The 23287-nt window shown below is 43.0% G+C and overlaps 1 protein-coding gene across 4 annotated transcripts in view; it reads right to left on the reverse strand.

Moving 5' to 3' along the window:
- The window catches only part of PACSIN3 (protein kinase C and casein kinase substrate in neurons 3), an 80198-nt gene that overhangs the window by 16243 nt on the left and 40668 nt on the right, over window positions 1-23287 (reverse strand). For all 4 annotated transcript variants that reach the window (XM_030200896.1, XM_030200897.1, XM_030200899.1 and 1 more), the window contains exons 4-6: window positions 4125-4360; window positions 3625-3780; window positions 3041-3216 (exon numbers count right to left, since the gene is read on the reverse strand). In XM_030200896.1, coding sequence (XP_030056756.1) covers window positions 3041-3216; window positions 3625-3780; window positions 4125-4360 — 568 coding nt within the window. The remainder of the gene's footprint in view (window positions 1-3040; window positions 3217-3624; window positions 3781-4124; window positions 4361-23287) is intronic.

Raw genomic sequence — 23287 nt, forward strand, 5'->3', positions numbered from 1 at the left:
AAAAAAAGAGAACGGAAGACCAAACGACAGCCGAGTCAGAGAAACTTAATGAATTCTCTGTAAACCTGGAGGATGTAATTGGGCAGTTCTACAAACTGAAATCTCCTAGACTGGATGGTATTCATCCCAGAGTACTGATAGAACTGAAAAATGAGCTTGCGGATCTTCTGTTAGAAATATGTCATTTATCCTTAAAATCGAGCATGGTACCGGAAGATTGGAGGGTGACCAACTTAACACCGATTTTAAAAAAAGGATCCAGAGGAGATCTGGGAAATTATAGACCATTGAGTCTGGCGTCGGTGCCGGGCAAAATGGTAGAGACTATTATTAAGAACAAAATTACACAGCATATTCAAAAGCATGGATTAATGAGACAAAGCCAACATGGATTTAGTGAAGGGAAATTGTGCCTCACCAATCTACTACATTTCTTTGAAGGGGTGAACAAATATGTGGATAAAGGTGAGCTGGTGGATATTGTGTATCTGGATTTTCAAAAGGCGTTTGACAAAGTACCTCATGAAAGACTCAAGGGGAAATTGGAGAGTCATGGGATAGGAGGTAGTGTTCTATTGTGGATTAAAAACAGAGAGTAGGGTTAAATGGTCAGTATTCTCAGTGGAGAAGGGTAGTCAGTGGGGTTCCCCAGGGGTCTGTGCTCGGACCGCTGCTTTTTAACATATTTATAAATGACCTAGAGATGGGAGTAACTAGTGAGGTAATTAAATTTGCTGATGACACAAAGTTATTCAAAGTCATTAATTCGCGGGAGGTTTGTGAAAAATTACAAGAAGACCTTACGAGACCGGGAGACTGGACGTCTAAATGGCAGCTGACGTTTAATGTGAGCAAGTGCAAAGTGATGCATGTGGGAAAGAGGAACCCGAATTATAGCTACGTCATGCAAGGTTCCACGTTAGGAGTCACGGACCGAGAAAGAGATCTAGGTATCGTCGTTGATGATACGTTGAAACCTTCTGCTCAGTGTGCTGCTGTGGCTAAGAAAGCAAATAGAATGTTAGGTATTATTAGGAAAGGAATGGAAAACAAAAATGAGGATGTTATAATGCCTTTGTATCGCTCCATGGTGCGACTGTACCTCAAATATTGTGTTCAATTCTGGTCACCACATCTCAAAAAAGATATAGTGGAATTAGAAAAGGTGCAGAGAAGGGCAACAAAAATGATAAAGGGGATGGGACGACTTCCCTATGAGGAAAGGCTAAAGCGGCTAGGGCTCTTCAGCTTGGAGAAAAGGCGGCTGAGGGGAGATATGATAGAGGCCTATAAAATAATGAGTGGAGTTGAACGGGTAGATGTGACGCATCTGTTTACACGTTCCAAAAACACTAGGACTAGGGGGCATGCGATGATGCTACAATATAGGAAATTTAAAACGAATCTGAGAAAAATTTTCTTCACTCAACATGTAATTAAACTCTGGAATTCGTTGCCAGAGAATGTGTTAAAGGCGGTTAGCTTAGCGGATTTAAAAAAAGGTTTGGACTGCTTCCTAAAGGAAAAGTCCAAAGACCATTATTAAATGGACTTGGGGAAAATCCACTATTTCTGGGGTAAGCAGTATAAAATGTTTTGTACTTTTTTGGGATCTTGCCAGGTATTTGTGACCTGGATTGGCCACTGTTTGAAACAGGATGCTGGGTTTGATGGGCCTTTGGTCTTTCCCATTATGGCAATTCTTATGTACTTATATATCCTTGACCGTTTAGAACGGAATACATGGCCAGACTGAATAGGCCAAATCTACCAGATTACAAAATAATTAAAAAGAGCTCTAAGAATAAAGAAGCATTATAAGAGCAGAAAGGAATGAAGTCCATCTAGTCTGCCCAGTTTCCTTCCTGTTACAATACTGCAGACCACAGTTGAGCTCTAGCTTTACCTCAGAATGAAATAAACAAAACATGGGATAAGCACTATCAATGGCTTTCGTCATCTCGACCGGGAGTCTGTCCTATGCATCCACCACCCTCGAAAAGAAATATTTCCTAGTGTTACTCTTAGTCTTTCCCCCTTTGAAAACACTATAATGGTTTATTAGATTATTTCTTGATGTACCACTTTTCAACAATTAAGATCAGCAGCCAGCAGCATATAAACACATGCCACTTGACATACCTCTCTGATCTACAAAGCCAGCACAGTAAACGTTTTCAAAATTAATGGGACAGTACACCGTCTTGCGTGTCACAAATTTTGAGAGTGCTCGCTGTATGGCCATTAATTGTAGCGATATGAACAAAGTTGGTTCAGTGAGTACAGCCAATAGGCAGAGTTGGAGGGGGGAGGAGAGGAAGGTCATAAGCCTTCTTAGAAAAAGATGTTGCAGGTATTTATCACTGCCAAAAATGTAGTTCAAGTTCTGTTCTGGACCATTTTCATTGAATGTTTGTCTTTTGTACTCTCATTATACCTTTGAAGTATTTGAATACTTCTATCATGCAGTGTACACCTTTAGGTCCTTAAGTCTCATTCCAACTCTGCACTATTTTGGTAGCCCTTCTGTCTCTACTCTTGCCTACATATTTTTGTAGGTACAATCTCCAAATCAGATAGTACTCTGTATGAGGTTGTGTCACCGATTTGTATAGAGGCATTATCACTGTTACTATTATTGCACCCTAGCATTTCTACAACTCTGATACTCTGTCAAACTGTTTTGCAACACTGAGACTGGATATGATCAACATAAGCCATCTTCTGTTAATGCACATTAACACCACAAACCTCATATGTGCTGCTATATTTTTGAACTAATCTTAGCTGCCAAGTACATTGCCACTCCTTCAGCTCTTTTAGATCAAAAGTTTTCTCCACCTTGTTGCATATCTGAACTGCACAAATAAACCTTTCCCGACTAAAAACACAACAAAACTATCAAATTTGACTGGTACTGCTACTTTAAGCATAGGCTATAATGGTCAAGACACTTCTCACGCTGGACACTAACATGGATTCTGCTGAAGCCCTATTCCTCCCGCCTCAAAAAGCAGAGTGTTTAGAGGAAGGGGAATACCTTTCATTAGTGGACAAGTTGAGGTGCTTGTGCATGTCCAATAGAACCTCTTTGAAAAATCGCAGTCGCCTCTGCTCCTGCTCCTGACAGCTCTCGAACACTTGCTCCATATCCTCCATATAGCGAGGGTTATAGCGATTCAGTTCCTCCAGTGCCTTCTCATATCGGTCCTTACCCTAAGAAGAGAGGCTAATCAGGATATGGAACCTACAGAAAATAGATCCCAGAACTCCCAGATTTTCTGCACTTCTTTGTCGCAGCAGTGGGTGGAGTCCCTGATTGCATGAATCTTCCCTGCTTTCCTGAGCACAACACTAAAAGCAGGCGAGATGCTTTTTGTGTAGTGGGGAGAGGGGCAGTCTTGTTTTATCTGACCTTATACATCTTTACAGCTTCTTCGGTAAAGTTCTAGGTGGGGAGGCATGTGTATGGGAGGTCTAGCAGTCTTACATTCACACCCCTTCTCTTTTCTAGTTGCAGAGTTAAGTTTACAAGAGGCAGAAAAACTAGCAGTTCTGGATCATATGAAACATCTGCATTGCAGGTGCAACACCAGGCAGGTTCACTAACCAGATTGTACACACCTTTTCTACTTCTTGGGTACAGCGCTCCACTCTCTCCTGTAGCTTGCGTAGCTGCTCCTGGGACATAGAGGCATCAGCTTTTGCATGATTTTCCCGTGCTTGGGCCGTCTTCTCATCCTTCCGAGCTGTGTGGTAACTTTTCTTAGCTGTTTCCACCTAAAAATAATCAGCAATTATATTCAGGCAAGTTTTCATGCCATCCATGCCACCAAAGCATCTTTACCTCTCCCACTCACCTCACTGAGACCTTTGCATTGTGGCCTACATGTTTCACTTGCTTGCAGTACCCTGGAGCTATATCCTTGAGGGCTACAGGATTCATTACCCCCCCCCCCCCCCCCCCCCCCCCCCGGCAATGTTTTGCACACTCACTAATTCTCCGCACCCTTTGATCTATACACCTTTCATCCCCTAGGGGGCCTACACTTCTACCCCATGCCTTTCAACACGTTTTCTGACCTGCTGTGTCAAAATTCACACCTACAAAATCAGCTGCTTACATCTTTTAGCTTTTTCACCCAAGGCTTCTGTGCCTTGCGAAATCCATCCTCAGCTTCTTTGGTCTCCTTAAAGCCTCCAATCATCTGTTTGTGGAACGCATCTCGCTGCCAGGCTCGCACCTTATCACTGTCCTCGCCTGATAATAAGTTTCGTAGTTCCAGATGGATATCACTCAGCTTGTCCGATGCACTTAGAAAAGCATGCCATGCTTTCTCCAGAGTGCCATACTGGGGTCCTGCACAGAAACACTACTGTATAATTTTTTTTTAAACTACCATACATAAAAGCCATACAACATTCTTACAAACATGTACAGTATCCTCACTACACTCCACAAACCTCCCACATTTTCACAGTATAACAATCACCCCACATTTTCACAGTATAACAATCACCAAACAAGTGGGGAAAGCATGCAAACCATGGTTCACGGAATTCCTTCCAACACTATTGTGTGTGTGTGTGTGTGTGTGTGTGTGTGTGTGGCGGTAGGGGAGGGGAACCACTTTGAAAGGAAGACTATGTTTTATTAACTAATATCTTGTTTTTCTTTTCAGAACAAAGTGGCTTACAATTACAAAAAAGTATATAAAACACAAAAAAAACAAAATAAAATAAAAAGGAACTCCATTTCTTTTAAAAACAGGAAAACTTATCCCATATACACACACACCATATACACCACCTGTTCCTCAGTATAGTCTTCCCTAACTGCTATGTTTGACTGCATGTAAGTTTGTTACAGAAGCTGAACTCCTCCCACAGAAATGCACTGGGCTTTTTTTAAGGGGGGGGGGGGGAGAAGGGAGGGCTTATTTTCTCTGGAACCCCTAGTCCAATTTTGCCCACTTTCAAACTTAGGCTTTTTTTTATCAGTTTTTCTCCACATGCCCAAGTTTCAACCGTTCTGTTACATTTTTTAAGATTTATTTTGCCACCAAACAGATGGTCAAACATTTCTCAACCCCTTTGTTGAATTCTTTCCAGCTTCCGTTGGGTTGGAAAGAATAAACGTGCAAATTCCAATATCAATATCTACATCTATTTTTCCACCAAGCAAGAAAAATACCTCCCCCCATCCCACCACCACAAATTGTAACTAAGTACCTGATTTTTTTTAATAGATATGTAATAATTTTATTTATGATATGGGAAATATTTAAGAAAATATTTCTATCATAGGCATCATCAATGGCATGGGGGGGGGGGGGGAGAGTAGAGGAAGGGAGATGACAGGTTATCTTGCCTAGATGTGGTGACCAGCTAAGTAGTGTCCTTATCTATAGTAGAATAGATAAAGGGCAACTGGACAGGTCAAATGGTCTTTATCTACCAAGATTTGCTATGGTATCATTTTGGGTATAAATTTTAAACAGATTCAACATGAACATAATTTTAGGGGGAAATGACATCTGTAAAAATACAAAAACAAAGTTCAATAAAGGCAAAAAAAATGGTTTCAATTCCAGGTGTCAGCATTTGCATGCACGGTAAAAATACATAGCTAATCTCACCAATATCAGTCTGAGATTCACATTGATTTCTAAAATCTACATGTGAACAAGTCAGTCTACCTTCCAAGTCATTTTCATAAGCAGACCAAAAAAAAGGGGGAAGACAACTCCACACAGGAGTCCAGAAATGCTAGACAGTGGAGAACAGACACAAAAACCACACGGTAAGAACAAAAATATTACTTGTGACAGAACAGTGTGTTTTAAGCTTGTGGTAATTGCTTTTATTTTCCTGCAATGTATTCCTCTAGTTTGGTCAGCAGGTGGTGCATGTTTATGCTTAAAGCTGTTACAGAGAACTGACCTTTTCCTTATTTAGGGGCCCTTTTATTAAGGTGCGTAGGCGCCTACACAAGTCAAATTAGAACTATCGCCTGGCAGAAAATATTTTCTATTTTCTACCGCATGGCGCTGAACGGTAAATCGGCAGTGTATGCATGCTGACGATTACCGCTCAGCTAATGCATGAGACCTTATCGCTAAGTCAATGGGGGGCAGTAAGGTCTCAAGCCCAAAATGGACGCGTGCTCCTTTTAATTTTGCGGCACGTCCGTTTTTGAACACACACAAAAAGGCTTTTTGCAGGAGTGCTGAAAAATGGACCTGCACGCATCCAATATATGTGCCTACACCAGTGCAGGCCATTTTTCAGTGCACTTTAGTAAAAGGGCCCCCTTAGTTAACATACAGAAAGGGGAAGTGCCTGCAGTGATGTTTTTTTCAAATGTTGTTGTTCTGGGCTCTGAATGGCCTGGAGTTTGAAGTTAGCCAGAGATCTTTGCTGAAGCTCTGTGAACAGTTATATGTCCTGCTCTTCCCAGGTACTACTTAGATAGTAAACAAATATTTAGTTAGTGTTATAATTGATCCATATTTCAGTTACCTGTTATTGTTTTGCAGATTGCACTTTTTCTGTTTCACTGCTCAATTTTTCAGACAATAAATACTATTCAGTTTATTGCCTCTGCTTGTCTGGACTGGTAAAGAATCCTGGTGGTTTGCGTGTTGGGTCTGTGAGTGCTTTCTGGAAACTGTAAGAAAGTGGTCTCCAGTAACCTACAAATCACTGGGGATGATCTGAGCACGAGAGATTCGCCAAAAGGCGATGTTGGTGGGGTGGAGGGTGCTAGTGTAAAGCACAAGCGGCAGATGCAAGCAGACGAGCTGTGCTGGGGATAGACCTTTAAGTGGCTGCGGAGTAGGCCCAGATGGGTGGCTAGGTGTTTCATCATAGCTCCTTCATTTAAATATTTAAGGACCTGATATGGCACATGTTTCGACCTAAATGGTCTGCATCAGGAGTTTACAATGTCTAAAGGAAGACCAAAACATTAAAATATCAAAATTATAAGGCAGTGTACGTTTCATTAATTAAAAAGACATACATACATGAAATTGCAAGAATTATATAAGGCAGTAGACATATGAGAAAGAGGGAAAGAGAGAGAATATGGATACCCCAAAAGCTATGTAAAATACAAAAAGGATGCCCCTTCATGATGTCAATAAAAATAGGAAGCGAGTGATCCTGAAGTCTGCATCACATTCTACTCATAAAAATTGTGTCACAGCAAGATACATTATCTGCCCTCTTTACTAAGCCGCGCAGCAATGCCAACATAGCCCATTCAAAGTGAATAGGTTGTGTCAGCATTAGCGTGCAGCTTAGTAAACAGGAAGATATATGACTAGAACCATCATTTTGAACACAGAAGCCATATGACTTGACCCCAGATAGAGATGGTCAACAAATAAAAATACTGTGGTAACAAAGAGAAAACTCCCGATATGACAAAAATAAAAACTGATTCTATAATATACAAACTTACAATGCAACCATATTAAAAATCTAATATAATAAAACGCACCGTGAACGTTCTGAAGACAACGTTCTGAAGTCACTCAAACACTCCCTGGCTGTAGGGTTCGTGGATTCATGGTGTGAAGCCAGCCAGCCGTCTCTGCCCCGTCCTCGCGTCAAACGTCATGACGTCGAGGGCGGAAAAAAAACCCAACAAACGGATCGCACCCACGCACGGTGCGTTTTATTATATTACATTTACCTCCGTGGTGGTGGTTCCGGCAGCGCAGCGTCAGGGAAGGAGGCGGCGCTCCCGACGGCTCTAGCCTTCCCTTCGCTGTGTTCCACCTTCTTCTGACGTCAAGGATGACGTCAGAAGAAGGCGGAACACAGCGAAGAGAAGGCTAGAGCCGTCGGGAGCGCCGCCTCCTTCCCTGACGCTGCCGGAACCGCCACGGAGGTAAATTTAAAAAAAAAAAAAAAAAAAAGGGATGTTGGGGGGAGAGAAGAGGGTGGGCAATAAAGCTGAACAATGGGAGCGGGAGGGCAGGGGAGAAACGACAGCATGGATGCGAAGGGGGGGGGCATGGATGCGAAGGCGGGGGAGAAGAGGGCGGGCCAGGCTGGGACATGGGAGAGAGAGGAGCATGGATGCGAGGGGGGGTCATGGAAGGGAGAGAGGGGAATTGCTGGAAAAGGATGAATGGAGGGGGCAGGGGACAGAGGAGCAAGGATGGGCATAGATTGGGAGGGCAAGGCTCAGGGAGAGAGGGGAATTGCTGGAAAAGGATGAATGGAGGGGGCAGGGGACAGAGGAGCATGGATGGGCATGGATTGGGAGGGCAGGGCTCAGGGAGAGAGGGGAATTGCTGGATAGGGATGAATGGAGGGGACAGATGGGCATGGATGGATATGGATTGCAGGGCAGGGCTCAGAGAGAGAGGGGAATTGCTGGATAGGGATGAATGGAGGGGGCAGGTGACAGAGGAGCATGGATGGCCATGGATTGGGAGGGCAGGGCTCAGGGAGAGAGGGGAATTGCTGGATAGGGATGAATGGAGGGGACAGATGGGCATGGATGGATATGGATTGCAGGGCAGGGCTCAGGGAGAGAGGGGAATTGCTGGATAGGGATGAATGGAGGGGGCAGATGATAGAGGAGCATGGATGGCCATGGATTGGGAGGGCAGGGCTCAGGGAGAGAGGGGAATCGCTGGAAAAGGATGAATGGACGGGGCAGGGGACAGATGGGCATGGATTGGGAGGGCAGGGCTCACACTCTCTCTCTCATATACAATGTCTTTCTGACTCTCACTCTCACACACTCTGTCTCACACTGTATCACATTCACTCTCTATGTGCCACACAGTCACTCACACACTCGCTTGGTCTCATACACTCACTCTCACAGAGAATCTGTGTCTCATACACACACTCTCTCTCACACTGTGTCTCACATACACATTTGCACACACTATCATTCTCACACACACACTCTCTCTCACAAACACACTCACACCCAGACTCACTCTCTCTCTCACACACACTCACACTTTCACTCTGTCTCTCACACAGTCACTCTCACAAACATACACACTCCGAGGAAAACCTTGCTAGCGCCCGTTTCATTTGTGTCAGAAACGGGCCTTTTTTACTAGTAAATAAATAAAACAATATTACGTTCAATATATAAATAAGAATAAATAAATGGTTGAGACACTGAAGGTACAAATTATATAAAATCATTAATGGCATTATCATGAAAAAAATAAATAAAACAGGACTTTGCAAAAAAAAAGTGCGGCAAGCACTAAAAGGGGTGGGGGGAACATTTGCCCCCCCCCCCCGTTTACAAAGCCATGTAGCAATGCTGACACAGCCCATTCAAAGTGGCTTTGTAAACAGGGGGTTGGTGTCCATCACAAAAACACGCACTAATCCTGTGATATATAGATATGCAAATAACTTAGTTCATATCATCTCCTGTATATGGTTAACGTCAAAGTATGTGGAACAGTATCATTGTGAATATTACAATGGGAAAGAATGAAAAAAAAAATGAGGAAGGGGAAAGGAAAGGAGGGGGAAGAGGAAGGCGAGAAATGCAAGAAAAGGAGAGGAGGTGGGGGAAGGGGAGGGAAGAGAAGAGAAGGTAGAGTATGGGGAAAGCTAGGGGACAGAAAGAAAAAAAAAAAAGAAAAGAAGAATGGGGATAAAAGAAAGGGAAAATAGGAGGGTGGACAATTATAAAAGTAAAATAAAACCAGAAGACTGCAGAAAACGCCTGGAAAAAAAAAGGACAGGGTTATAGAAATGATCTGAGATCCAATTCTTGATTTAAAGCCAGAGGGTATGACAATATTGAATCCAAAAATTAATTTCTGCTCCTCTTTCACAAAACTTGCCTCTATGTCTCCGCCACACCATCTAGACTGATCCTGTTTAATAACAAAAAATTGAAAATCTATAGTATGTCCTAGTTCACTCCAATGTGCAACAAGAAGTGCAGAGGTTACATTTCTAGAAATGCAACTTCTATCTCACTCTAGTTTTAATCATCCTTTTTGGTTTTCCTATGTACAACTACAAGGGCAGATGATTACATATATAACCTGGGTTGAATTGCAATTCTTGGAATGACCGAGTCTTAAGCTTCTGATGGTAACTGGATGTGTGAAATTAGTAAGAGTTAGTAAATTCAGTGTGTCTTATATCATCTGTCACCTCATCAGGCAAAGCCTGGAACCAATCTTTCCTTCAAATTTTTATTAAGGAAACAAGCAACACTTGTTTTTGTAATTGTCCTTAAAAACAATTGTGTCTCAAGAACGTGCCAGTTTTCTCATAATACATTGTATGTTATTGGCATGATGGGAAAGTCTCAGAGTAAAAATGAATATGCCGTACATCCAGACACTGCAATACCCGGAACTCCTTCAGACAATCCTCCCTCCGAAAATTCAGAAGGAAAAGTGGTTAATTCAAGTGAAAACGTGACACCACCTTAGGGAGAAAGGAAGGAACAGTTCTAATGGTCACTCCGGCCTCCATGAAGCAGAGGAAAGGATCCCTGCATGACAAAGCCTGGAGCTTGGACACTCTCCTGGCTGATTCAAAAGCCACCAAAAATACCACTTTCAATGCGAGATCTTTTAAGGACAATGTGTTCAAAGGTTCAAAGACAGGTGGCTGCATTGCACGTAACACCAAGTTCAGATTCAAAGTTGGAACTATTGGGAAGTGCGGCGGATAGAGATGAGACTCCTCAGAGAAACGCACCACAACTGGGTGTGAGGCCAGAGCAGCACACTGAAGGCGGTCTCGAAAACAAGCCAAGGCTGCCACCTGAACCTTCAAGGAACTGAGTGACAAGGATTTGTCCAGGCCATCCTGCAAGAATGCCAGAATGGATACTAAAGAGGCCAAAGCCGCTGAAGTGTCCACCACTGTATACCATGATTCAAAAGTTCGCCAGGCCCATGCATAAGTGGTCAATGTGGAATGTTTCCGCGCCTGCAGCATTGTGGTTACCACCCTATCCAGGTACCCTATCCTCCTCAAGTACGCTCTTTCAATAGCCAAGCCGTTAAGACCAAAGGGAGAGAGATCCTCTATCGCCACAAGGCTCTGAATCAGAAGCCAGCATTGCCTCAACAGGCGCAGCAGTTGGTTGACCATCAGCCGGACCAGATCAGTGTACCAGGGGCGCCTGGGCCAGTCCGGCACTAAAATGATCATCTTGCCTGGGTGCCTGGAGATGCGCCCTACTATCCTGCCCACCATGTCCCACAGAGGAAGCACATAAAGAAGGGACAAAGACCAGCGTTGAAGGATTATGCTATTCTTGACCCACTACAATCTGGTTTTTGCCCTCTCCACTCAACCGAAACTGTGCTTACTAAAGTCTCCAATGACCTATTACTGGCTAAATCCAGAGGTCTCTATTCCATCCTCATTCTTCTTGATCTTTCCGCTGCTTTTGACACGGTCGACAGCATACTCCTCGATACCCTGTCCTCACTTGGATTCCAGGGCTCTGTCCTTTCCTGGTTCTCTTCCTACCTCTCCCTCCGCACCTTCAGTGTTCACTCTGGTGGATCTACTTCTATCCCTCTGCCTGTCGGCGTACCTCAGGGTTCTGTTCTATCTACACTTCTTCCCTTGGTTCATTAATCTCATCCCATGGCTTTTCCTAGCTGATGACTCCCAAATCTACCTTTCTACCCCTGATATCTCACCTTGCATCCAAACCAAAGTTTCAGCGTGCTTATCTGACATTGCTGTCTGGATGTCTCAACGCCATCTTTAAGAGGTCCCGCCAGGACCTCCCTGAGCTCCCTCATATCCTGGGATGTATCCCATCTGGCCCCATAGCTTTGTCCACCTTCAGATTCTCCAGCTGTTTATAAACTCTTTCTTCCGTAAACAATGCAGTATCCACTTCATTCCCAAATATTCCTTCAGCAGCCAACCGCGGTCCTTCACCAGGATTTTCCTCCATGAACACCGAACAGAAGTAATTGTTTAGCACATTCGCTTTATCCTCTTCACTTTCCACATAATTCTCATTATCTTTCAGTCTCGCAATTCCATTCCTATCTTTTCTCCTTTCACCAATATATCTAAAAAAGGTCTTGTCACCTCTCTTTACATCTTTAGCCATTTTTTCTTCCGCTTGCGCTTTCACTAGCCATATTTCCCTCTTTGATTCTTTCAGTTTAATCCGATCTTTTCCGTGATCCTCTCGTTGCGTTCTTTTGTGTTTCTTGAACAAAGCCTCTTTTGCTCTTATTTTTTCAGCTACTTGGTTGGAAAACCATATAAGCTTCCTGTTTCTCTTGGTTTTGTTTACTTTCCTCGTGTAAAGATCAGTCGCCATATTTATAGCAGCCTTCAGCTTTGACCACTGATGTTCCACTTCTCCTATGCCTTCCCACTTCAACAGCTCCTTTTTCAGATATTCCCCCATTTTATCAAAATCAGTATGTCTGAAATCCAGTACTTTTAGGTTTGTGTGTTCACACTGTACCTTCGCCCTTCCTGGATATTAGAAACACTTCCTCCATTCGTGAGCACTAGATCCAGCAACGACCCTTCCCTCGTGGGTTCCGCCACCATTTGTTTGAGCAAGGCGCTTGACAGGCGTCCACAATCTCCCTACTTTCCGATTCCGCAGACGGGACGTTCCAATCCACATCAGACAAGTTGAAATCCCCCAACAGTAGCACCTCCCCTTTCATACTAATCTTTTGAATATCCTCTATCAGATCCTTGTCTAGCTCCTCTATTTGTGCCGGAGGTCTGTAGATAACCCCCATGTGGATACAGATTCCATCTTTCCTTTCCAGGATGATCCATAAAGCTTCTTCCTTTCCACATGTGCCCCACATTTCAGCTGCTCTGATATTGTCTCTCACATACAGCGCCACCCCTCCACCCCTTCAGCCCTCTCTATCCTTTCTAAAAAGATTATAGCCCGGTATAGTCACATCCCATTCATGGGAATCATTGAACCACGTCTCTGTAATAGCAACAATATCCAAGTTTTCTTCAAACAACAGGGCTTGCAAGTCTTGAACCTTTTTACCTAGACTACGAGCATTTGTGCTCATTGCTTTCCATCTGCGTAGAGAGTTTAGGTGGTTTTCTGTATTTAGATGACCTTTCCCTCTGACATCAAGTTTATTCTGGGGGTGACTTTCTGAATTCCCTTGTTTTATTTCGTCACCCCCACCTTCTAGTTTAAATGTCTAGAAACATACTGTCTGAATTTCTCCCCAAGGATCCTTTTTCCTGTCACCAAAAGTTGTAGCCCATTATTACAGTACAGCCTGTTATTTTTCCACGTATTACCCCATGCCCCTATGTGACTAAAACCTTCTTCTTTACACCAAGACTCAAGCCACTTACTGAACTCCACTATTTTGCGTAGTCTTTCTTCTCCCTTCCCCCAAGTGGGAATTACTTCAGAAAAAGCCACAGTCCGAACCAAAGATTTCAGTCCCTCCCCAAGCTTCTGGAATGCTCTCTGTGTGGTAAATTTGCTACTGTTGGCCAGGTCATTTGTCCCCAGGTGAATTACATCATCAATATTTGAAGCCTCACTCTCTTCCCGGATCACTTTCAGAATTTGGTCAGTACATCTGGTAGCTGAAGATCCTGGAAGGCATTTCTCTAGGTTGGAACCCTTGAACTGTGTTCCTAAGTTAATGCCTTTCTGGATGCTTTTTTAGTTGAAGCTAATTCTTTCTTGAGTTAACTTGTCTGCCGAAGCCACTTTCTGAACCCAAGATAAACCTGCTTGGGCAGCATAGGAACCACACACTGATGCCTGCAGACAAAGTGCCGACACCTCAAATGTCAACTTAAAGGAAACTTCCAGATTACGGTCCTGTGGGTCCTTCAGTGCCGTACCACTTTCCACCAGTAATGTGGTCTTTTTAGTGACCGCCATGACCAAGGAGTCTACCGTGGGCAGCCTCAAGGCCTCTAAGTCCTGTGATGGTAGCAAGTAAAGTCTTGCCATAGCCTGGGTCACTTTCAGATTGGCATGAAGCTAGTCCCATTGCACCAAAATGAGGACTTTCTTTGCCTCATAAACATGAAAAGTTTTTTGCGGTTTTCTTGGTACCTAACGTAATGGAAGCGGTTGCCAGTGTGTTAAACACTGACTCTGGGGAAGATAAGATCTCAAGCGCCCGGACAATCAAGGCTGAGAGTTCTTGTTACTCCCCCTCACTTCTGGGTAAGATGTATGTTAAACCCTGGGTTCTATTCCACCTATTGTGTGTAGTCGTGGCTCCAAAACCCAGCACCCAGACGTGGAGGGAGAACAAATACACTAACCTCATCTTGTGCCCTCAAAGGACACGAGAGGAAAGTAATCTAAATGTAGGGATTTTTCTCAGATTTTGATGGAAAACACCAGTCAAATCTTCAGTTAATTAAAGAACATTTAATGATAACAAACTAAAGTATGAAACATGCAACAGGTAGGAGGGGGGAGGGGAGGGAAGGGCAGGATAGGGCAAGAAGGGGGAAAGGGCTTAGGAAGGTAGATAGAATTGGTATTTTTTAAAAATAAACAAGAATTTTAGGTTTAATAATTTTTATTGATGAATGCATCTCCAAAACAATTCCATATTAACATAACATCTCAGACATTTAACATTGCCATCCTGCGCTAATACAGCAAAACCGCTATCATCAATTTTTTCTTTTCTCCCCCCCCCCCCCACCTTCCCTCCCCCCCTCCCCTCCCTCCTCTAAATTACTGTATTACTTTACCCTGGCTTATGCAAGCAATAGTGTCATAAGTAGCTATTATCAACATCTCTGTCTGCGATTTCTGAAATATATCTACTAGTGATCAGAGTATTATGCTATGAGATTTGTGAACAATAAATGCAAATCCCTGATATCATTCTGTGTGCTTGGTTTTATTCATAATGTAATAAAATTTAAAAATAAATATATATCACTGATGTCGTTCTGTGTACTTAGTTTCATTCCATTACTCTATTATATCAGCCTCCGTCAACCAGCAAGTCATCACTCCTTAGCAGGAGAATCGCAGCAGTCCTGCATTATGTCAGTATCTCCAACAGGCTTTACTGGTTATAAATTAAATTGATCTGCATCTTACATATCCAGGCTCCGCTTACCAAGCTGTTCCATTGCCATCCCATAATACATCCAGAACATCATTCTCAGAGTCCTCCATTCATACCAATAGATACATATCAATACGATAATACACTCTTTCCCCCCTTCATTGCATGTAACCCCCTTCCTTCAGAAATCACATTCCTTTATCTGGTCTCAGTTTCATCAATTGCAGCATAAGCCCAGCACACATCCCCCCCTTTCCCTCCCTCCTCCCTCTTCCCCCATCACCTCACCCACCCCCCTCCCTCCCACTCCAGCCTACTCTACCCAGTCTTCTTCCCTATCCCAAGCTACAATGAGAGTGAGTTTACTAGTAAGCTGCGGGCTCTACCTGACAGGGCCTGCACATATGGCTCCCAAATCTCCCAGAATCGTTGTTTACTCCTAGGGCTTCGATGTACCTCACGCGCCTCCAACAGCACCAAGGCATGAAGTGAATTCCTCCACTGCCAGAAAGAGGGTCCACTTTCCTGGGTCCAAAATTGCATAATACATTGCTTCCCTATAATTATAGCCTTATACATAAATATACCTTCTGTATGTTTCAGATTTAGCCCTCTCCCCCCTGGGCCCAATATTAGATTTTTAGGTGCCCATCTAATTGTCTTATGAATTAATGTCTCACAAAATTTCCTAATATTGTCCCAAAATTCCTTAATGTCCGGACACTCCCACAGCATATGATAAAGTGATGCTCTCTGAAAGTTACACTTGCTGCACTGTGGTGTTGTAAGTCTACCAGCATGGTAGGCCTGTACAGGGGAGAAGTATGCTCTCATAATAATTCTAAATTGAATCTCCCTATGTCGTGCACTGGTCACTTTATATACTATCTCCTTCAGAGCCTGGGCTATATCTCCGCTTCGAACCTCCACTCTCATATCCGCAGACCACCTCCGAGCAATCTCCTCATATCCACGGGGCGGGAAAATCATTCTCAGCTGTTTATACAGTATTGAGATTGAGGTCTGTTCTCTACCCCGTGGCAGAAATAAATTCACCAATAAGTCATACATCCCTCTCTCACATCCAGCAGAATTTAGCTGCTTAATGTAACTATGTAATTGATAATAATCATACCATGTCACATTCTCAGCTCCCACTATATTCCCTAAGGCCTCTCTAGATATAATCTTCCCCGAATCCTGCATAACATCGGCCACTAATACTATCCCTTCCCGTGCCCATTTTCTGAACCTCGGTTGTGTATTCCCAGGAGCAAAGGCACTATTCCCCACCAGAGGAAGCAGATCTGTATAATGTGGATTCTTATTTAATCCCTTTAAAATATATCGCCATACCCGTCGCATTGGTTGTAACAAGAGATGCTGACTCCATCCCTTAGGTAGCCACTTTCCTTGAACATGCATCATATAGTAGGGGTGATAAGGCTCAAACAGCACACACTCCGTACTCCATGCCGTATGTTCCTCTGAATCCAATATCCAATCCGCTAAATGTCTGGTCAAACATGCCCAATTATATTGTTGGATATCAGGCATCCCTAATCCTCCCTCTTTCCTACTCCCATACATATATTCCATTTTAACTTTGGCCTTCTTTCCACCCCAGCAGAATCTAGTCACCATTCTCCTAAGTTTCTTTACATCCTTGATCTGTAGCAATAATGGCAATTGTCTTAAGACATATAGCCATCTCGGGAACAGCATCATGGCATACATACCAATTCGGCCACTCAGTGTTAACGGCAGTCCTTCCCATAGAGCCAATTGATTCCTTGTATAGTTTAATAACTCATCAACGTTTCTTCTATATAATCTTCTCAAGTCCCCCGTTAATTTTATACCCAGGTATTTAAATTCCTGATCCGCCCACTTCAATGGAAATGATCCCTTCCACCTCTCCCTTACCATGCTGCTAGTGGGTAGTCCTTCTGATTTTTGAAAATTTAAACTAAAGCCCGAAAAAGCCCCGTATTCTGCAAAGACTTCCATCAGCACCGGCAACGTTTCTTCCGGTCTCGCCAAATGGACTAAAATGTCATCAGCAAACGCCGAAACTTTAAATTCTTGGTGTCCCAATTTAATCCCCTCTATCTCCACATTCCCCAGAATTTCTCTAATCAGGGGATCCAATGTAATGGCAAATAATAAGGGGGACAGAGGACAACCCTGTCTAGTTCCCCGATTTATTGTGAAACATCGTGAATAAATACCATTAACCAACACCCTTGCTGTCGGGTTCTTATACAGAATGGATATCGCTTGTGTAAAAAATCCCTCAAAGCCATATGCCCTGAGCGATGCGAATAAAAACTCCCATTCAACCCGATCGAACGCCTTTTCGGCGTCGAAGCTGATCAAGAGGGATTCCCCACCTTCTCTTCGCACTCTCTCCATCGTGGCCAATATCAACCTAATATTCTTCCCACTCTGTCTTCCCTGTATAAATCCCACCTGCGGGGGCGCCACTATATGTGTCAGCACTGTTGCCAGTCTAGCAGCCAAGATCTGAGCCAATAGTTTAGCTTCATAACTAATAAGTGATATAGGCCTATAGGATTCTGGTAAGATCACATTTCTTCCTGGTTTCAAAAAAACCATAATATCCGCTAGACATAAAGATTGCGGTAGTTCCCCCAATTCCACCGACTTGTTAAAGGCATCTGCCAGTGGTTCTCCTATATCTTGCATTAAGATCTTATACAGTTCTGCCCTGAACCCATCTGGCCCCGCAGCTTTATGTAATGCACTGCCTCTAATTTCTCTCAGGACCTCTTCTACTTCTATTGGCTGGTTTAGCTCTTCTTGCTGCTGCACTGTTATCTTCGGCAGTTGAGCATTCTCAAGATAAATATCTGGATCCAAATCCTCCTTTTCATTCTTAGTGTACAACTGAGCATAATAGTCATGAAATACATCTAGTATCTCTGCATCAGTATGTACCAATCCCCCTTCCTGTGTCCGAATGGCTAGCACCTTCCTCTGTCCCTTCCCCCTTTTTACTAATCCTGCCATCATCCTCCCTGTCTTATTCCCAAACTTATACAATTGGTATCTATAATACTCTGCTGATTTATTAGCACGCTGATGTAATAGCTCATTCAGAGATGTCTGCGTGGCTAATAATTGCTCACGAAGGTGGTCCGCGGATTGCTGTCCGTAAGCTCTCCTCAACCGTATCAGGCTATCTCCTAATCTTATGATCTCTTTATCTCTTCATCTCTTTTTTCTGATGCTATACGCTATTATCTCTCCCCTTAGGACAGCCTTTCCAGCTTCCCAAAACAATATCGGGGTATGCCTGTGAGATGCGTTGTGTAATGAATATTCTTTCCACTTTGCTCTAATATATGTCCAAAACTCCGAATCCTTATATAGATCCATAGGAAATGCCCACCTATACTGTCTATTATGTGAGGTATTATCTTGAAATTTGATATATATAGCCGCATGATCTGATATAATCGTAGGATCAATATCGGCCGCCGCTATATGTGTGAAGCTCTCTTCATCTATCAATAGATAATCAATCCTCGATTGAGTGTGATGGGCTCTTGAGTAGTGTGTATAGTCTTTAGTATTTGGATGCAATACCCTCCACACATCAACCGCTCCCAATGTTTCACATAACAGTTTTATGCCTTTACCGGCCCCCACCATCGTGCTTGCTGTCCCATGTGATCTATCCAACATTGTGTCCGCCACCACATTAAAGTCCCCTCCTATTATCTTATTTTTGACGTTGAAGTGCTGTATCTTACTAATGATTAAATGGTAAAATTTCTTACAATACACATTGGGGGCATATATATTACTAATGAGACATATATTGCCATTCACTTTTACCTGTGCTATAATATACCTCCCTTCCGGATCAACACATACCTGTTCCACCTCCACCTGTAGAGCTTTATGAAATAAAATAACAACGCCCGCTTTTTTCCCTACTGCCGGGGCCTGCAATATGGTCCCCACCCACCAAGTTCTCAGCTTCTCATGCTCCTGCTTTGATAAATGTGTTTCCTGAAGGAGCGCCACATCTGCCCTTTTCTTTTTAAGACTATGAAGGATTTTCTTTCTTTTAATGGGGGAGGATATTCCCCCCACATTCCAGGAATATACTTTAAGGCCCATCACCCTCCGTCATCTCTTACATGACCCCGCTCATGCCTCTTATCCAAAAACAGGTAGACATGGTGTCCCAGCAGCACCATCCCCACCACTCTGTGTCGCAGCCATTCAACGTTCCACTCACTCACATATCTCCATCTATCTTTTTTTGGTAATCGTTCCCCTACTTCCCGCCCTCTAATCCCTCCCCCCTCCCTCCCATATGTATCCTGTCTATTCCCTATTCCCCTATCCTTCCCCCCTAGCCCTCCTGTTCCCAGAACTGGTCACGCTATAACACCTGCACTCACCCACCAACATATCACACATCCCCCCCTCCCTCCTGATTCTTCCCCCCGCTTCCCCAACTTCCTCAACATACAAAACTTTATGTGTTATATCTCTAACATTATATCTTAGTTGTCTCACACTTCCATTCCTGTGTAGCTCCTCCGTTGGACAATGTTATTTAGTTCTTATATGATCCGACCCTGTAGACTTCTGACTTCTACTTCATTTCCAAGAGCCCCAAATCAGTTTATTTTGCTCTACCATGTCGTCATCTCCTGCAGTCAAATGGCGTCGAGACGTGCTAGGTACATCCAGAACACTGTCTTGGGCGCACTTCAAAAACATCCGCACTCCCGAAATATATCTGTCCAATCTATCAAGAGTCCATCAGTCATGTTCTCAATCCAAAAGGTCAGGTCAATGATCTCCCAATCTGCTTTCCACTATAAAGCTATAATTAATCTCCAGCGTCCTCTTTTAAGCCGCTGTTCTATCCTGCACATTACCTCTGCTTCATTTAAGCTCTCCATGTTGTTGTATATATTCTTTAGCTGCCTCCACCTGTTCAAAAAATTGAGTTACACCATTTATGGTGAGTCTGAGCTTGGCAGGGTATAGGAGTGCAAATTTTATCTTCTTGTTATATAACTCCGTACATAATGGCGCGAAGGATTTCCTCTTCAATTGCACCTGATGTGAATAATCTTGGAAGCAAAGGATTTTTCTCCCTTCATAGGTAAGTGCTTGCCCACCTCGAAGCGCATCCAATATGTATTGTTTATGCCTGAAATTAAGAGTCTTTAGGATCACCACTCTTGGTCTGTTCCCTGACTGCCTCATGGTCCCCACCCGATGGGCTCGCTCCACACAGAATTGTGATACTTTATCTTCTATATGTAAAGTCTTTGGCAGCCATCCTTCCAAGAAGTTGGGCAGATCCCTATCCAATAAGGATTCTGGTAGTCCAATCAGGCGCAGGTTATTGCGCCTGCTGCGATTCTCCAAATCATCCAATTTAACCTCCAGATCCTGCACTTTCTTTTCCAGCTCTTTGTTTAACTCCTTCTGTGCCTCCACGCTCTCCTCTACCTCTGATATGCGCTGCAGGCCTTCATCTAACTCTAAGCTCATGCTATCAATACGTTCATGAGCCTCCTCTGTGCGATCGTAAAGTTGTTGAAGCTTCTTGTCCAGCGCTGTCTCAACCGCTGCAGTTACCTCCGCGGTAATTTCTGCTAACCACGCGGATCCCACAGCTAGCTCTCCGATCTCATGCTGGTCGGCCATCTTGGCATCGGCCGGCTTAGTCTTGTCTCTCTCTCTGCGAACCGTTTTCGTCGCCATGCCGTGCCTCTGCGCCGTTTTATCGTTCGCTATCGATTTCCGCTTCTTTCATACACCAGATAGCGCCGTTTCTCTCCTCGGGACCGTCGAATTTGCTGATTTTTGGGCGAATGTGCGCGGAGCCTAGCTATCCAGCGTCAGCCCTGCATCATGGCGTCACGTGACCTCTAAACAAGAATTTTAATAGACCATTCTCACACTAGCAGGGAGAGGAAGGAAGGGTAAGGGGAGGGAGGGGGAAAGAGTGATTTATATATAAAAGTTGATGACAAGCTAAAAATGCACCCACAGAGAAGACAAGGTGATAGACAACTTATGTGACTAAGTAGGATAGTTTGTTGTTGCAATGTTATTGTATGCAGCATACTGTTTTGATTGTTCACCTACACATGTTTGTGTTATTATATTCAAAATGTGGATGAGAATTTTTGGAATGTCATCAATAAAAATCGTTGAAACAAAGAACATTTAATGATGTGATATTTAACTTTATACATAAATTTGGTGTTAACCTCTGCAACACTTTAGCATATATCATGGAACAGTGACTGCACAACAATGTTTCTAAATTTTAACTAATATTCAGCGTATATTTGTGAAGGTTCCAAATGTAACCATACTCATTTGATTCCCTATATTCTCTTTTTTTTCACAGGATTCAACTCTACCTTTCATCCCTATCAGATAAGTGCTATTTTAAATAATAGGCATTTTCCATTTATTTTCTCAGACTTAGAACCACAGTTCTTTTGTGTTCTCTCTATAAAGAATTTGATTCTTTGTTATTAACTTTTTTTTTTTCCAGATATTCAGTTTTTCATCTGAAAACTCCGAACTCAGACCAGGAAACCCCAGTAAGTATGTTTTGTTTTCTCTCTCACTCTGCAACCTACTTATAGCTTTAGTATACGCTCCTAACCCACTTCAGTCTCTTTTATCTTTGATGTGACAAATGCCACTTAGCTGAGGAAGCCTGACTCCAGCCTTGCTTGCGTGGGGGCCCAGTCGTCCAGGTGTGTTATCTTCCGGATTTTTCTTCTTCCTAAACCTTCCTTAAGCAACTAAAATGGGAGGCAAAACCCTTACTCCCTATTTACATGAAATGCCTTTTACCTGGTGACATTACTTTTAATTTTATCAATACTGTGGTCTGATCTTAGCTAAAACAAAATTTAAACAAATTTCCTATCTCTTGCAAAACCTAGGCAATCTTACTGGGAACCTACTCTGATGAGCGGTCCTGCAGCTCATCCGCTCAGTTCCTGCAGCCACTCTCTCATTCCACATAGTCACTGAACATTCTACCATTCAAAGCTATGTCACTTGTTACCCTGTACACTACTATATATGTCTAAATGACATTGATTTTCTTTCTATCCTCCCCAGTTTCCCCTCACAATAGTAAATCCTATCTGGTTCACTCACACTTTCATATTTTCATTACAAAACCCAGGCGGCTATTCCCTTTTTGGGTCAAAAAAATACTTTAGCTTTCAACAGGCCACGACACACACTTCAAACCCACTTTAAGGTATTCCCTACTATTTTAAACCCTTCTCACCCCTTAAGGAGAATAAAAACCGAATTTCTCTATCACACAGACTCTGCCACCCAGCCTTTCACATCCTCACTCTTCACAGCTGCTGCTCCCATCTGGCAACTGTCCACAGCGCCGTTGCCCAGGAAACGGAACCCATGGCTGGTTCCACAGTGGTCCCTTAGCCAATCAAAATCACTTTTAGAATTCCATTTTTTTTTGCTGACCTGCAGAATCTTGCCAAGCCCAACCGAATCTCCATTTTCATTTTATTTTCTCCATAGAAAATAATGAAGAAAATAAAATAACTTTAAATAACCTATATACATTTAACCCAAACTTCACCAAAATCACTACTACCATAAAACCCCTTACCCTCTACTAAACTGTGTTCTTAGTTTTTAAAAATCACTATTTTTAAATGCCGCCCCGTAATAAATTCCCATAAACCCCTTTTAAAAAACCTCAAATTACATTAAAACCCAAATCAAAAATTTTATTAACTCCCTCTGAACCTACTCCATCAAATTAAACATTTTAACCCTTAAAGAACCTCTAATTTAAACCACCTCCCCAAAACACTCCCTAAAAATATTTAAATTTGAAAACTAATCCACCAGAAACATTAAGAAAAATTCCCTGATCCCAAATCTGCAAACCAAATTTAAATTACATTAACCCCTTATTTTTTAAAAATAAAAACCCAATTTTCACAATTTAAAAATAAACGAATCAAAATTCTGGGCCAAAAGACCCCTTACCTTGGCCAGGAATTTCTCCTCTCCAGACCACCACCAGCAGTTCCGGTCCCGCTGGTCCAATTTCAGAAACGGAGCCAAAACAAAAATCACCCCATAAATCGCCATTTTCCCTGGAACTCCAGTCAAAAATCGAGGCCCAGGTTTTAGGCCTGATCGGAGCTCCAAAACAAAGA

This window comes from Microcaecilia unicolor, chromosome 4, assembly GCF_901765095.1.
Source record: "Microcaecilia unicolor chromosome 4, aMicUni1.1, whole genome shotgun sequence".
Taxonomy (NCBI): domain Eukaryota; kingdom Metazoa; phylum Chordata; class Amphibia; order Gymnophiona; family Siphonopidae; genus Microcaecilia; species Microcaecilia unicolor.